The 17,915-nt window shown below is 40.5% G+C and overlaps 1 protein-coding gene across 7 annotated transcripts in view; it reads right to left on the reverse strand.

Moving 5' to 3' along the window:
• Positions 1-17,915, reverse strand: part of SPECC1L (sperm antigen with calponin homology and coiled-coil domains 1 like) — a 145,103-nt gene that overhangs the window by 96,247 nt on the left and 30,941 nt on the right. For 6 of the 7 annotated variants that reach the window (XM_003905319.4, XM_009216921.2, XM_003905320.3 and 3 more), the window contains 2 exons: positions 11,757-11,946; positions 3,283-3,436 (listed from right to left, as the gene is read on the reverse strand). In XM_003905319.4, coding sequence (XP_003905368.1) covers positions 3,283-3,436; positions 11,757-11,909 — 307 coding nt within the window. In that variant the 5' untranslated portion in view covers positions 11,910-11,946. Of the gene's footprint in view, positions 1-3,282; positions 3,437-5,608; positions 5,695-11,756; positions 11,947-17,915 lie in introns of those variants that run through there. The other variant, XM_009216922.4, reaches the window with a different exon arrangement.

Consider the following 17,915-nt stretch of genomic DNA (forward strand, 5'->3'; position numbering starts at 1 on the left):
TCCTGCCTCTATGTGGAGAAGTATGTGTTTGCTACCCCTTCCACCATAATTCTGTTTCCAGAGGCCTCGCCATCTCTGTGGACCTGTCAGTAAATTAAACCTCTTTTCTTTATAAATTACTCAGTCTGGGGCAGTTCTTTACAGCAAACTGAGAAGGGACTAATACAGATACTAAGTGGAATACTTAGGAAGAAAGCAGAGCAGCAGAGGAGGAATGTGGGCAAGTAGACCAATGAGGTAAGAGAGTCCTCCATTGAGGGGCGGCAGTAAGAACAGAGAAGAGGCAAGAAATCTGTGACAGATATCAAAGGCAAAAGTAACCAGACTGGGAGAAACAACTGCATATGGAGGCCAAAAATGGAAAAAGATGGCATAACACAGTTTGTTTGTTTTTTTTTCTGAGGCTCTGTCACCCAGGCTAGAGTGCAGTTGTGCCATCACAGCTCACAGCAACTCTACCCCCCCGGGCTCAGTTGATCCTCCCACCTTAGCCTCCCGAGTAGCTAGGACTACCGGTACACGCCACCATATCCAGCTAATTTTTGTACTTTTTTGTAGAGACGGGGTTTCACCATGTTGGACATGTTGCCCAAGCTGGTCTTGAACTCCTAGGCTCAAGTGATCTGCCCACCTTGGCCTCCCAAAGTACTGGGATTACACATATGCACCATCGCACCTGGCTGGGGTAACTTTTTTCCCCCAACATTAATTCCTTTCCCTAGTTCTGTAAGTGGTACTTCATCCTTATCTAAATCAAAAATCCTTACAAAAAAGAACATTTGTTCAAGTTTGAAAGATAAAAGAAGAAAAACTCCTCTATGGATTACTGTAATGAGTAGACAGAATAATCTGAGGTAAAGACAAGTGAATTGATACACTGAAATCAAACAGTCTTAGGAAACTGTCACTGGTGGAGGTAAAGGTAGAGCAGATGAACTGAAGAATAAGGATGTTGTTATAGGCTGAACTGTGCTCCCCACACACAAAAAATTAATATGTTGAAGCCCTAACCCCAAAGCCACAAATGTGACTGCACCTGGAGACAGGATAATTAAGTTAAAGAGGTAACTAAGGTAAGATGAAGTCATTAGGGTGGGCCCTAATCCATACGACTGGTGTTCTTGTAAGAGGAGGACATGAGGACACACACAGAGGGACGAACCAGTGAAGACACAGAGAAAGAAGCCATCTGCAAGCCAAAAAAGAGATCTCAGGAGAAAGCAAATCTGCTAACACCCTCATCTCAGACTTCTAGCCTACAGATTTGAGAAAATAAATTTCTGTGGCTTAAGCCATCCAGTCTGTGGTATTTTGTTATGACATCCCCAGCAAAATAAAATAAACATACAAAGCCATACTGGGGCAGCTAATCCGGAGAGGTGATAACTGAATCCTGAGGTCAGGTAACACCAGTCAGCAAGAAACTAAGTATACAAACACATGGAATCTCTCCCAGTACAATTCTAAAGGCAGGAAACCAGAAGACATATAAATGGCAAGAGTATTTAATTTCCTTCCTACCACATCAGCTACAATGTTAAATGTGATGATGACCCCAGGCTTGGGAGTAAAAGACCTTGCCCCACCATCAGCCTTGTGGCCTTGTCAAAACAGATCCCCAATAAATATTTACTAAGCAAATAAATGCATGGCCTTTGCCAAGACACTTAAGCTTTCTCATCTCTAAAATGAGGATACTAGTTCTCTCATAGGGCTACAGTAAGGATAAAATGAAATCATGCCTGTAAATCACAAAGTAAGGACTTCAATATTCCTTCTTGTTAATCACAACTATTATCATTAACAGGGGGGCCCAATCTGAAATGGAAGGAAGAATCTGCATAAAGTCAAAGCAAAAATGAAGACAGTAGGTAATCCTGGGCTAGGAAAGTCTAATACGCACAAGAGGGGCTAAGAGCCTAAATTACGATGACAGAAAAGGATCTGATGTAATTTTTACAATTTGCCTTCATAAGCTTTATTACAAATACTTGATCTTATGTTTACTAGAAGTTTTAAAGTTCTTTTTCTATAAATGTAAGAAGTAAAATATGAGAGCATTACTCCTTGGACTGTAGGATAAATTAATTTATCAACTCCATCAAATCTAGAAACAAATACCTGTTACTGAATGAAGAAAGATGGCAGAATTAGAATGAATGGATCTAGGCACTAATCATCAGAGGCTTCTAACATAATTTAAAGAGGGACAATCAGAAACTATGTGTTTCCTGATCGATGGACACACCACCACCTATGAAGGAGTCTTGTATTTTGGTTGTTTTGTTTTCAAAATGGGGTGACGGGGACCTGAATCTGTCCCATAAGGCTCCAATGCCATTTACAATAAATACAGACAATAAAGGGTGATGGGCAAAAACATCATGGGGATATTGTGATATAAAAATCTAGATACTCAGAAACTCTATAGGTCATATGACCAGCTTTCACAAAAATTAAACTGTAAAAATCAGGATAAACCCATAGATTTTAAAAAAGAAGATTTAAGAGACACATCAGCCAATTATATATGGACCTGCATGAGTCCTGATCCAAACATAGACAGTAAATAAAACAAAAATACTTATAAGACTGTTGGAAATGTAAATACTCATCGAATATTCAAGTTATGATTTAAGGAATGATTATCAGTTATTTTAAGGACTGATAATGGTATTATGATTATATCTTTGAAAGAATCCTTCTCCTTGGCCAGGCACGGTGGCTCACGCCTGTAATCCCAACACTTTGGGAGGCTGAGGCAGGCAGATCACGAGGTCAGGAGATCGAGACCAGCCTGACCAACATGATGAAACCCCATCTTTACTAAAAATACAAAAATTAGCCAGGCTTGGTGGCACATGCCTGTAATCCCAGCTACTCAGGAGACTGAGGTAGGAGAATCGCTTGAACCTGGGAGGCGGAGGTTGCAGTGAGCTGAGATCGCACCACTGCACTCCAGCCTGCATGACCAAGTAAGACTCCGTCTCAAAAAAGAATCCTTCTCTTTCCAAGATAATAAAATATTTATGGACAAAATGATATGATGTCTGGAATCTGCTTCAAAATAACAAGAGGGGAAGGTGGGTATCAAGGAGTTACAACTGGCTGTGAGTTGATAATGGTGATGGGTATGATGAGTATATTGGGCTGAAATAGCAATCCACCTACTTTTGTATGTCTAAAACTTCCTACAATCAGATGGAACACTGTAAACACCAATGCATCCTGCCTATTCAAACAAAAAAGCAGCTGAAGTCTCAGACTGAGTGTCACCCATACCTGTGCTAATCTTGGATTTGCTCTCCACGGTGGTCATGGCAGGGGCAGATGCTGAAGGTGCTGCAGATGGGCAGGTGCTTTTCTTTCCTTTAACACCATTAGTCACCGTTACCCCTCCGGCCATTCCAGCTAAAAGGTCATCACTGCTCTTGGTCTAGAAGCAACAGAAAATAAAAACAAATTTACTAGATCAAGCAAGATTAGATATTTTGAGACTCAACAAAGCTCATGACTTTTATACTGAGTTCAAGAGCCCTATTACCAAAACTTTCTAACAGGTAGTAAGCAGCACACCATACTGTGTTACAGAAACAGAACTTCTTTAGAGGTTTATAAACAATCACGTGCTTCTTTTTAAAATAATAAAAATCATACATGTAATTAAAGACTTTATGGAAGCCTGCTATGTGTCCACACATGCCAGATTCAGATGATGGGGGATAGCACATGATATCTTGGGGAAGTCCTGTAATGCCACAGGAAGTGTCACCTTGCAATTTCTAGAAAGAAATATCATTGAGAGTCAAATAATCTTCATTGCTCTAAGGTGATTCCATGATGAGACCAGTATCTAAAAGAATTTATTCTGAAATTTACTTTTTTTACTTTGTAATTCTGTAGTACTCAAATTTTAGTCACAATTGAAAGGAAGTATTTTCTAAAACATGCATAATACATTAATTAAAAAACTAGAGACTTTACAGCTTGAGCAAGGGTTCTGCTGTCTAAACGATCATTATTACTTGAGAAAGACCATTTGCAATATTTATATTTTATAAAGGCAATTTTAAAAATATAAGCCTTAAAAAAAAACACTATAGATAATAAATTGGCTATAAATTTGTTATTCTAAAAAGTAGTGAAGAAACATTTTTACTTCTCCTAGAAATGAAGGGAACACAGAGGAGTTAAAGATATGTGGGGGAAAAAAAGAGAAAAACTACTTTTTAACAAAAGAACCCTTGGCCGGGCGCGGTGGCTCAAGCCTATAATCCCAGCACTTTGGGAGGCCGAGGCGGGCGGATCACAAGGTCAGGAGATCGAGACCATCCTGGCTAACCCGGTGAAACCCCGTCTCTACTAAAAAATACAAAAAAACTAGTCAGGCGAGGTGGCGGGTGCCTGTAGTCCCAGCTACTCGGGAGGCTGAGGCAGGAGAATGGTGTGAACCCGGGAGGCGGAGCTTGCAGTCAGTGGAGATTGCGCCACTGCACTCCAGCCTGGGCGACAGAGAGAGACTCTGTCTCAAAAAAAAAGAACCCAAAAGTTTTCTCTCTTTGGCATGAGTTAGCCAACTGACTTACACTATTCAATCTGGAACCGTGCCCTCTCTCAGATAATCATGCTGAATTCATTTCTACAAGTTAAGATAGTTCTTAAGTAACTAATCTCTAAAGTCTCTTCCAGTTCTAAATGTCAGTGACTCCATATGGAGCATATTTCTGCTATTCAATTATGAAAGTTCTAATACAGTACCATTAGGTTAAAAAGAGGCAGAAAAGGCGGGGCACAGTGGCTCATGCCTGTAATCTTAGCATTTTGGGAGGCTGAGGTGAATTACTTGAGCCCAGGAGTTCAACACCAGCCTGGGCAACATAGGGAGACTCCGTCTCTACAAAAAAATTTAAAAACTAATTACCTGGGCAAAGTGGCACATGCCTGTAGTCCCAGCTACTGGGAATGTTGAAGTGAGAGGATCACTTGAGCCCAGGAGGTCAAAGCTGCACTGAGCTGTGATCACACCACTGTACTCCAGCCTAGGCAACAGAGTGAGATCCTTTCCCCACCAACCCCCCAAAAAAGAGACAGAAAAAGGGATAAATATTTTCAATGAATTAAACAGAATTCAACTCTGGTAGTTTAGGGCTGTTACATTATGAAATCTAGAATATATAAAAAGAGAGGGAGACACTGCATTAATTTCAAGGACTGTTCATATTCTTTTTCTTTTTTTTTTCTGAGACAAAGTCTCACTCTGTCACCGAGGCTGGAGTGCACTGGCACGATCTCGGCTCACTGCAATCTCCACCTCCCAGGTACAAGCAAGTCTCTCACCTCAGCCACCTGAGTAGCTAGGACTACAGGCATGCGCCACCATGCCCAGCTAATTTTTGTATCCTTAGTAGAGATGGGATATTGCCACGTTGGCCAGGCTGGTCTCAAACTCCTGGCCTCAAGTGATCCACCCACCTTGGCCTCCCAAACTGCTGGGATTACAAGTGTGAGCTACCACGCCTAGCCTATTCATATTTTTAAAGACTTGTTTCTGTTCACAAAAACTGGTCATCAACTATGATGCCGAAAAGTCACACAATGAAAGTCATACCACTTTCCGGCCAATCTGTCCCTCCTCTGTTAGCCAGTAAATAAACTTGACACATTCTTGTATTTTCAATCTTCTTCTATATCCTGCTAATAAAAGTAAAATTATCTTTGAACTAATTTTTCTTCCTCCATAAATTAAATATTCTTCCATTTGATAATAATTACATTGAAAACCACCCCACATTGTCATGTCTAAGTGGATGACTCATCACACTTCTCTGGTTACAATTTGCCTTTGGGCAATGACAAAATTAAATATACATAAGGGCACCAAATCACAAACTTTGCACTTGTAATAATTAAGACAGTACAGCACTGGAACAAGAATAAACTAGTGAAACAGAGTCCATAAAGAAACTGCATATTTATACACACTTGATTTATAAGCAAAGCAGCAGTGCAGAAAACAAGAATTTTCCAGAAAATGGTGCTAGATCAAGTGTATACACAATGGGGGCAAAAATAAATGCTGAAACCTACTTCACACCATATCAAACATAAAGTTCAAGGTTTTCTATGATTTTAAATCTAAAATTGTAAAACAAAGACTTGATCATGACTACATACAAATTAAAATCTTAAAAATAAAAAACCCTCTTAATTAAAAAATGCTAAAATGTTTTGTACAACCAAAAAAATCATAAATATAATTTTAAAACATAAAAAAATGGGAAAGTATATTTGCAATATCTCACAAATAAATGGTTAAGGTCCCTAATACATACAGAATGCTTTAAAATTGAGGGGAAAAAGACCAAAAAAAGACAGAAAAATTAGAAAAATGAATGAATCACACAATCAATTTACACACACACAGAGAGAGAGAGAGAAAATGATGATCAACCTAACTCATAATGAGAGAAATGCAAATTAAGCAGCACTTGTCACTTAATAGATTGGTAAACACGCTCTTTTGGGAAGAATATGGAGAAACAGGCACTCTCCTTAGTAGCTGATGGGATGCACCTTGACAGTCTTATGAAAGGAATCATGCAATATCTAACAAAGCTACACATGTATTTACCTTCTGCCTAGCAACTTCACTTCTAAGAATTTAACCTGAAGATACACCTCCAATAATACAAAAATACATATGCACATGGCTAATTATTCACTGCAGCATTGTTTTTTATTGCAAAATACTGGTACGCCTTAAAGGCCTATATACACAGGAAAGCATACGCAGTACACTTCAGTGAATGCAATGAGGTATTAAACAGCAATAAAAAGAAAGACTGCTACAAATTGGTATGGAGAGAAATTTCTAGAGTACACTAAGTGAAAAGATTAACAGAGTTCAAAAGAATATATTTTGCCACCTTTTGTGTAAAAAAGGAAGTAAAAAATGTGTATTATGCTCATTTATGCAAAAAGAAACATGAGAAGAATAAACAAAAACTAAATTGCCTGTTAACCTCTGGGGTGGGTGGGAACCACATAAGAGGGAATGGGTAAGGGGAGGGACACTTTTCTGAATATATCTTCTCATATAGTTCTAACTCATGGAGCCATGTTAGTGTTTCATATGCTTAAAATAAACAAATAAATAAAATTTAAATAAAGATAGGAAAAGCCTAAAATGGAATAGGATAGGAACAAACAGATTAAATATTTCAAATGAACAACATAACCCAAGTATTTTTTCAACACAGTAGTATTTTCACCATAAATCCTCAAACTCTCAAGCCAAAGACAAAAGTATGCAAATATTGAACTTCAGGCCAGTCGCAGAAGCTCACACCTGTAATCCCAGCACTCTGGGAGGCTGAGGTGGGCGGATCATGAGGTCAGGAGTTCAAGACCGGCCTGGCCAACATGGTGAATCCCCCGTCTCTACTAAAAATACAAAAATTAGCTGGGCATGGCAACACGTGCCTGTAATCCCAGTTACTCAGGTGAGGCAGGAGAATCGCTTGAACCTGGGAGGCAGAGGTTGCAGTGAGCTAAGATCTCACCACTGCATTCCAGTCTGGCGACACAGCTAGACTCCGTCTCAAAAAAAAAAAAAAAAAAAAAAATTAAACTTCAGTTGATAAATTTGTTTTTCACAGTTGTACAGATAATTCTAAAACTATTTTCTGTACATTCTAGGGTGGAGAAAACAAGTAAATATAGGTTGTAAAAGCCAGGTGTTTCAGTGTTGGATAAATGGATTACAATTATAGGATGTGGAAAGGCTGTTATGAACCCTTTAAGTCGATGGAATTGGAAATATCAGGGTGAACTCACACATTTCAATAGATACAGATATGGAAATTGACATAGGGGGGTGTGTGTGTGTGTTTGGGTGTGTGTGTCCCAAAAGCAATTAACACATCTAACCTCCAGGTCTTGGTTTCTAAGTACTATCCTCCGCTAAAAGGAACAAGGCCTCCTTGAAGAAATGGCTGATTCTAGGGTTGGGACTGAAAAGGTACAAAAGTTATTGTGCCAGAAATGAAGGAAGTGCTCAAAGAGTAACAGATACACGTCAAAAGGACACAGGAACCAGCCTGACGGGGCTCCCAGTGGACAAATCAGGGATAATCTAGGCATAAAACTAAATGATCCTAATAATTTATACCCCACTGAGTAAGAATCTATGAATTCACAATAAAATAAATGAATATATAAAACAAGGGAAAGTAAAAATTCTTTCTTGTAGCAGAATGCCAACTAATACATGTAGAAGGAATGACAGAATTAGAAAACGTACCATGTGGCAAAAATCTCAGTACTAACTGATTTGGGAAAGAACTATCCAAAAAAAATGCTAAAACCAGGGTGAAAAGTGATTTTCTTCTATCTATAATATTAAAGCTGAACATAGATATACCCTATGGTCCAGTAATTTCACTCCTCGTTCTAGAACCAACACAAATGGGTGCACATGTGTATTAATACACACGTATAAAAATGTTCATAACAATTATACTCATATCCACAAAGAAGAAACTCCAAAAGTCTGCCAATAGTAGTAAAAGTCTGTCAATAGTAGAAGAGATGAACAAACTGTGGTGTATTTATCCCATGGATTACTATCCAGCAATGAAAAGGAAGTGACCGCTGCTAGATACAACAGGACAGACAAGAAACCAGACACACTAAGAACACAGTGTATGACTACGTTCCTGTAAAGATCAAAAACTGGCAAAATTCATCTCTGGTGCTAAAAGTGAGAATGGTAGTTACCTTGCAGGGGGACAGGAAGGGCAATGATTAAGCAGAGGCATGGTGGAAGTTTCTGAGGGGCACGTATGTTTTGTTTCTTGAACTAGGTGGTGACTGCAGGGTATGTTTCATCTTATGATGATTCACTAAGCTCAACACCTATGCTTTGTGGACTTTGCTGTATGTATGCTTTACTTCAACAAAAAAAGTAACAATAAAACAAAACGCAACTCTGCATTTTCCAACTTACCTTTTACCCTAAGCTACTAGCAGGCTCTCTGCTATTTTTCCCTATTTCAATTTCTGCTACAAAATCCTGTAAAGGCATGTGCATTCCCACACATAAACATCCCCCATCGGCAAGTCTAAAAACATGAAATTGATGGAGGAATAAATGTTCAGTCTACTCTATAACTGATGCAAAATGCAAATAATTTGGTACAAACATTCCAGACACAAATACTGAAATACTACAACCAGGTACATATACTTCTCAAGGTCAAGCCGGAGTTTCACAGTCTGCATCTTTCTCTCAAATTTGAAGATTTGTTATCAAATTTTACCTTTCAAGTTTCAGAGGTGGATTGTTCATAATGTTAAACGTCTACACTGTATGACCACAAATAATCATGGAGAGTTATCAATTATAGATTCTAATTGAAGCTTATTAATTCATATCTGTAATTTTTAGAAAAAATTATCATCAGTATAATGGAAAAGTATATTACTTCAAAAGAACTAATCATGAACACCTGAATAGTAAGTGAACCCTGCAAAGTGCAGGCATGCAGGAAACCCTCTCTACATGGAAAACAATCCTCTCCACTGACTGTGACAAAGAAGAATTAAGCATACAAAGGCTGCAAGCCCAATGACACAGCTCCTGACAAAAGTGGGAATAATGTCCCCAAAACTCACTGTGAGCAGCAGTAGTGTTTTGTACTTACAAAAGCTCCAACCAGCAGTGAAGTGTTCTGGATCAAAAGCATCCTTCCCCTTAACCCTCAACTACATCTAGCCTCAAACAATACTTGAAATGAGAGAGGTGAAGAAATGCATATCCTGTCACTACAAGAAGAGAGTCATGAGAATATCATGCTGTGACAGACACACAGGTGTGGGTGTCCATAAATGAATGGGTGTGTGCACATGCTGTCTCAATAATTAAGCCAAACACTTCATTCATCTGGTTAATCATCAATGCTCCATGACAGTTAAAGGAATCCAAATTGTAGGAAGTATCTAGGTGCCAGAGCAGCACAGTAAAATTTAAAAAGTTAGAAAAATAAAATAACACTTTTAGTCCGTGGAGTCTCAAAGCCCTTCAATGTTTTCTATTGTTTCTTTTCACGATTTTCCTCTTCCTTCTGTTTTTACTTTAATCTCCATTTAACGACTTTTTCCTTCCCCTCTCTTAAGTGAAGGCAATTGCTCCACTCCAGGAAAAGTGTTGCCAAATAGCTTTACCTCTGCCCTGACCTTCCTGCTACACACACACACACACACACACACACACCCCCTACTTAAACAAACTTGTCAACGCAGCAGAGCCAAAGCTATGGACAGCTGGCATGTGCTGGCAAGAGTAAGTGTACAGTTTTGCTTTACAGTGGGGAAAAGTACTCACTGTTCAAGACCTAACTCCCAGCAACTCCAGATCCAAGACTCAGAAGATGTAACATGCCTGCTCAGTGCACATTCCATAGTAAACCTCCAAAGACACTGCCGGCCACTGGCGAAGAGGCCACAGAAGGAAGGCAGCAGTGCACATCCAATGCCAACATTTCAACCTGTTCTTCCAGTCACATAAATAACAGGTCACCTAGTCACACAGGCACTCCACGTCAGAGAGCCCCAGCAACTGAACAACCAGTTAGGTCAGAAAATGTCACCTGTCTTACATCAAAAGAGCAGCAGCATTGCCACCAACAAAATGATTCAGTGTGTTCACTGAGACAATGGAAGCTGGGCAAGGGTCTATTCCTGGTACCATCCTCCAGGTCACAGAATGATACCTAACAATTCATCAGGGCCATAGCAAGGAGAAAATCTGTGTGCATCTCCAAGCCAAAGGAATAAGCCTGGGTTCAGTTCCAACAACCTTAGAATAGAAAAACCAGCATTTCCTGTTAGATCTTTCAACACATATAAGGAAGTTCCTCATCACCTGTTCCTGGGTTCCTTCTTAAAATAATTAAGCCATGATCTATCAGGGCCCTGCCTGGAAAAAAGGATTTTGAACAGATCACGTTTCCAGTTGTGCTTGCGTACGCACACCCCTAGTCCAGCTACTAGAGAGGCTGAGGCAGGAGGATCCACTGAAACCAGGAGACCAGCCTGGGCAGCACATATCTCATCCCTTTAAAAAAAAAATGGTAATACTAATATCTCATCTCTTTTAAAAAAAGGGTAATAATAATAATAATAATAATCATCATCATCATCATGGACCAGCTGCCAGAAGAAAAACAGCAATTTGTGGCAGTGAAGGTGAGACAGACAGGCAGATAAAAACACCTGTCTAGGGGTCACAGGACTGTCAGACTTGGCTCACATGCCCTTTTCATAAAACTTTCCCAGGCTTGAAACAATTATTTATCTACCTGAAAACTGTTCACAATGCTTTACTGCTCTCCCAGGGTATCTGACATTCTCCCTGGGTATTTTCATTAATCATGTTTGTGCCTTGCCTCCATCCTTTTCTCCACAAGCTCCCTGAAGGCAGAGTGTACCTCCAGCTCACACAATTACAGCATCCTGCACAAGGCAGGTGTTTAATTATTGTTTCATGAACAAGCCTATTGTCTGGTTTCATTCAAACAGACAGACCAAAAACACCAATTACGTCCACCCCACTGTAAGCTCTCTTCAAAGGCCAAGTGTTCCCAGCACCAGAAGAGGGCACACCCATAAGAATGCTCATTTAATATATTAAACGTCATATTTAAATTCAGTCCTCCAAAAACCCATCATGTATTCAAACATCACCACATGAATACCTTTGACAATGATGCTGCTGTTCCAGGTTTTACAAGTTTGCCTCCCGTAGAAGCTGAAGAGCTGTTTTCAGGTTTAACTTTTTCTGCTGTTTGCGTTTTACTTATTCCAGACACTTTAGGCACTGAGCCAACACTCCTGCTTGCTTTCTTCATTCTGGGCTGCCTCTTCGTGATGCATTTACAAGCAAATCTGTGGGAAAAAATGGCATTACACTGAGAACGTAACTGGAAGAAAGCTCTTTAGAAATTTGTTTTCAAAGAATTTTACCATATGATAAAACTGTTTGAAGGCTAGATGTCACTACACAAAAGTTGAAAAACTCTTTTTTTTTTTGAGACGGAGCCTCGCTCTGTCACCCAGGCTGGAGTGCAGTGGTGTGATCTCAGCTCACTGCAATCTCCGCCTCCTGGTTTCATGCCATTCTCCTGTCTCAGCCTCCCCAGTAGCTGGGGCTACAGGTGCCCACCACCTCATCTGGCTAATTTTTTGTATATTTAGTAGAGGCGGGGTTTCACCATGTTAGCCAGGATGGTCTCGCTCTCCTGACGTTGTGATCCGCCCGCCTTGGCCTCCCAAAGTGCTGGGATTACAGGTGTGAGCCACCATGCCCAGCTGAAAACTTCTTAGATATACAAATCAGAACACACCTTATTTAAGGCTTTATTCTTGAATATTACTATTTTGAAGTTATTTTGTACATTCTAGCTCATTTAGTAAAAAGAATGTCCTAGATCTCTAACAGAAATGACTAAATATAACACAGTGTAGATTATCTTCAGCATTTAATAAAGCAATAATCATCCTGGCATTTCAGAATTAGCCATTTGCAGGTATCTAAAAGTGATCATACTTTCCAAATTATCCAGCAAAGTCCTAATTTCAAATATTTGCTGTAATATCCCATATAAGTCAGCAGAATATCTCAGAAATCCCAAAATTCAGGATCTAAACCTACTTCCAAGTATACCTCTCTCATCAAGAGGCAGCAGGGAAATTCTTTTTTTTGAGACAGCCTTACTTCAGGCTGGAGTGCAGGTGGTGCAATCACAGGTCACTGCAGCCTCGACTTGCTGGACTCAGGTGCTTCTCCCACCTCAGCCTCTCAAGTAGCTGGGATTACAGGCATGCACCACCAAGCCTAGCTAATTTTTTGTAGAGATGGGGTTTTGCCATGTTACACAGGCTGGTCTCGAAGTCCTGGGCTCAAGCGATCCTCCTGCCTTGGCCTCCCAAAGTGTTGGGATTACAGGCATGAGGCAGTGTGCCCAGCCAGAAATTCTTTCTCAAAACATCAGCCCCAATATTGGTTCAGAAAACAAAACCATTCTATATACTTGGAAGAAATATGGCAACAGTTTTCCTCCACCTAAGTGGTACATACTTGATTTCACAGCTAAGAGGACTTGAAATAACACTGGCAACACACAAAGCTGAAGCCAGATAAGCTCTTAAATACGCATTTGTTAACTGAACCAGAAAAAGCAGTCTCTGTAATAATGTTTAGAAAGATATCTTGGATCATTCTGGGTGAGTAATAAAATTATAAAAAATGAGAGCCTATTCTGAATGTAAGGTTTATGTATGATGACTCTGATAAACCATATTGAGCATAAAAAGAAGTTGGTCTATTTTATGAGGATTTCTATACACTAATAAAAAGGAAATAACCTTTTGGCAAAGGCTCATTCCAATGACTTTACTGAATGTTCTACCTAGACTGTGCTTGAGCACTCTAGATTTATTTTGCCTTTACATAAAACAATCTGTATCAACTGGTTTGGTGGGAGGATAGTGAGACAGCGTGAAGGGGGCTGTGCTCTACCCTCAACACGGTAAGGCCTTGGAGAAAAAGAATGCTGCCACTAACCTCAATCAAAATACAACAAACCCTCAGAGATGCTCCTGTAGCTTTTCCCCAACTTCCTAGTTATCCCTTACAGAAAATGATGCATATGGTAATGATCAAATTATCTATCTACTCTTAACCCTTTTGCTTTCTACTTTCCTAATCCAGTTGAGTAATCTGCCCAGGGTCCCTCTAGTTCAGCTCTCTCATCTATTTCCTACCCCATTCCAGGGGATACTGAAAATGACCAAGAGAGATTCAAGCAGCATCCGTTGACAGGTATAACATACAGTTATACTGATCCCTGCTAACCAGTAACATATGCTTTTCTCACCTACTAAAATGAAAGAATTAGATTGGATGCATTCACTAACTCAAGGTACTGTAGAAAAACCAAATCAAATTATTAAGAACCTTTCCTTCAACTTCTCACTATTTACTCAACTTCTCACTATTTATTTATTTATTTAAGACATAGTTTCGCTGTCACCCAGGGTGGTGTGCCGGGGTGCGATCTCAGCTCAGTGCAGCCTTTGCCTCCTAGGCTGAGCCTCCCACCTTAGCCTCCCAAGCTAGCTGGGACTACAGGCATGTGCTACCACACCTGGCTACGTTTTTGTATTTTTAGTAAAGACAGGGTTTTACCAGGTTGCCCAGGTTGGTTTTGAACTCCTGGGTTCAGGTGATTTGCCCCACTCAGCCTCCCAAAATGCTGGGATTACAGGTGTGAGCCACTGCACCTAGACAACTTCTCACTTTTTAGCTTCTCTTCTGTAAGTCTTATGTCGTGTAAATGGCTCCCCAAACTTTTTTCTTCTCACCTTTCTACCAACTTCCATGCCTGTACTCCTTTCTACTGTACCACTCAGATGCTCAACCATTCTCAGCCTACCTTTCCAGCCTCTGTCAAATTAACATTTTCAACCAGGCATGCGTGGTAGCTCACACCTACAATCCCAGCACTTTGGGAGGCCAAGGCGGATGGATCATTTTAAGTCAGGAGACCAGCCTGGCTAACATGATGAAACCCCGTCTTTACTAAAAATACAAAAAATTAGCCAGGCGTGGTGGCGGGCGCCTCTAGTCTCAGCTACTCAGGAGGCTGAGAGAGGAGAATGGTATGAACCCAGGAGGTGGAGTTTGCAGTGAGCCGAGATCACGCCACTGCACTCCAGCCTGGGTGACAGAGCAAGACTCTGTCTCAAAAAATAAAAATAAAAATAAAATACAAAAATTAACTGGTGTGGTGGTGCACACCAGTAATTGCAGATGCTCAGGTAACTGAAGCATGAGAATCACTTGAACCGAGGAGGCTGAGGTTGCAGTGAGCGAAGATTGTGCCACTGCAACTCCAGCTCAGGCAACAGAGTGAGACTCTGTCTCAAAAAAGAAAAAGAAAAAAACATTAACATTTTTTAGACCAGCACTGTCTAATAGAACTTCCTAGTCAGGCATGGTAGGACACACCTATAGCCCCAGATAATTGTGAGGCTGAGGTGGAAGGACTGCTCGGGGCCCCAGAGTTCGAGGCTGCAGTGAGCTAGAATCACATCACTGCACTACAGCCTGGGTGACAGACTCTGTCTCTAAAAAAAAAAAAAAAAAAAAAAAAGGCCAGGGCAGTGGCTTACACTTGTAATCCCAGCACTTTGGGAGGCTGAGGCGGGTGGATCACGAGGTCAAGGGATTAAGACCATCCTGGCCAACGTGGTGAAACCCCGTCTCTATTAAAAATACAAAAATTAGCTGGGAGTGGTGGCACACACCTGTAGTCCCAGCTATTTGGGAGGCTGAGGCAGGAGAATCGCTTGAACCTGGGAGGTGGAGGTTGCAGTGAGCCAAAATCGTACCACTGCACTTCCAGCCTGGCAACAGAGTGAGACTCCATCTTAAAAAAAAAAAAAAGAAAAAAAGAAAAGGAAAAAGGGGAAGGGAAGGGGAGGGGAGGACAAGCGCAGTGGCTCACACCTTCTGAGGCAAAAGCAGGAGGATCACTTGGGGTTAGGAGTTCAAGACCAGCCTGGGCAATATAGTGAAATCTCTTCTACAAAATATCAAACAAACAAAAAAAATTAGCCAGGTGTAAGTGGCATGCACCTGTAGTCCTAGCTACTCAGGAGGCCAGGCAGGAGAATCCCTTGACCCCAGGCGTTAAAGGTTACAGTGAGCTATGATGTTGCCACTGCACTCCAGCCTGGGCAACAAGAGAAAGACTCTAACGCGGTGGCTCACACCTGTAATCCCAGCACTTTGGGAAGCCGAGGCCGTGGGATATGTATCTATCTATACTAATGGTAGCCTCTAGCCACTTGTGGCTACTAAACACTTAATAATGTAGCTAGCGTGACTGAATAACTGAACTTTGTTTGTTTGTTTGTTTTTGAGACTGAGTCTCTTTCTGTCACCATGCAGTGGCTTAATCTCGGCTCACTGCAACTTATGCCTCCCAGGTTCAAGCAATTCTCCTGTCTCAGATTCCTGAGTAGCTGGAACTACAGGTGCACACCACCATGCTCAACTAATTTTGTATTTTTAGTAGAGACAGTTTCACCATGTTGGCCAGGCTGGCCTCGAACTCCTGACCTCAGGTGATCTGCCCGCCTCAGCCTCCCAAAGTGCTGGGATTACAGGTGTGAGCCACCACACTCGACCAAGAACCAAATTTTAAATTTTATTTAAATTTAAAGTTGCATGTGGTTGGTGGCTACCATACTGGACAATGAAATAGACTGTTACTTTCCTGCCGCTCTATCGGTCTCTGAAACAAAACCTAATTAACAAAATGTGTTATACTCATCCAATAGAATACTGTTCAGCCACAAAAAGGAACAAAATACTGATATATCTTATAATACGGGTGAACCTTGAAAGCAATACAAAGATGATCCCTGAGTTACTATTTTTAAACTTTACAATGTTTCAACTTTACAATGATGTGAAAGCAATTTAGAAACCACCCTTTAGAGTACCCATACAACCATTCTGTTTTTCACTGTCACTACTGTATTCAATAAATTACAAAAGATATTCAAAACTATTATAAAATAGGCTTTGTATCAGATGATTCTGTCTAAATGTAGACTAATGTAAGTGTTCTGACCATGTTTAAGGTATGTTAGGTATGATAAGTGCATTTTAAACTTATGACATTGTCAACTTACGAGGGGTTTACAGGATGTAACCCCATGTTAAAAAAAAGGAGCATCTATACCAAATAAAAAAGGCCACGTAAATGTCTTCTTTTGAGAAGTGTCTGTTCATACCCTTTGCCCACTTTTTGATGGGGTTGTTTTTTCCTTGTAAATCTGTTTAAGTTACTTCTAAGTTCTGGATATTAGACCTTTGTTAGACGGGTAGATTGCAAAAATTTTCTCCCATTCTGTAGGTTGCCTGTTTGCTCTGATGATAGTTTCTTTTGCTGTGTAGATCTTTAGTTTAATTAGATCCCATTTGTCAATTTTGGTTTTTGTTGCAATTGCTTTTGGTGTTTTCATCACGAAGTCTTTGCCGATGTCTATGTCCTGAATGGTACTGCCTAGGTTTTCTTGCAGGGTTTTTATGGTTTGGGGTTTTACATTTAAGTCTGTAATCCATCTTGAGTTAATTTTTTTTTTTTTTTTTTTTTTAGATGGAGTTTCGCTCTGTCGCCCAGGCTGGAGTGCAGTGCTGCGATCTCGGCTCACTACAAGCTCCGCCTCCCGGGTTCATGCCATTCTCCTGCCTCAGCCTCCCGAGTAGCTGGGACTACAGGCGCCCACCACGATGCCCGGCTAATTTTTTGTATTTTTAGTAGAGACGGAGTTTCACCGAGTTAGCCAGGATGGTCTTGTCTCCTGATCTTGTGATCCGCCTGCCTCAGCCTCCCAAAGTGCTGGGATTACAGGAGTGAGCCACTGCGCCCGGCCTTGAGTTAATTTTTTATAAGGTGTAAGGAAGGGGTCCAGTTTCAGTTTTCTGCATATGGCTAGCCAGTTTTCCCAGTACCATTTAATGAACAGAAGATCCTTTCCCTATTACTTGTTTTTGTCAGGTTTGTTGAAGATCAGATGGTTGTTGATGTGTAGTATTATTTCTGAGGTCTCTATTCTGTTCCACTGTTCTATATATCAATATCACTGATCATCAAAGAAATGCAAATCAAAACCACAATGAGAAAACATCTCATGCTAGTCAGAATTTCAATGATTAAAATCAAGAAACAATAGATGTTGGCAAGGCTGTGGAGAAACAGGAATGCTTTTACACTGTTGGTGGGAATGTAAATTAGTTCAACCATTGTGGAAGACAGTATGGTGATTCCTAAAGGATCTAG

Source organism: Papio anubis, chromosome 16 (assembly GCF_008728515.1).
Source record: "Papio anubis isolate 15944 chromosome 16, Panubis1.0, whole genome shotgun sequence".
NCBI lineage: Eukaryota > Metazoa > Chordata > Mammalia > Primates > Cercopithecidae > Papio > Papio anubis.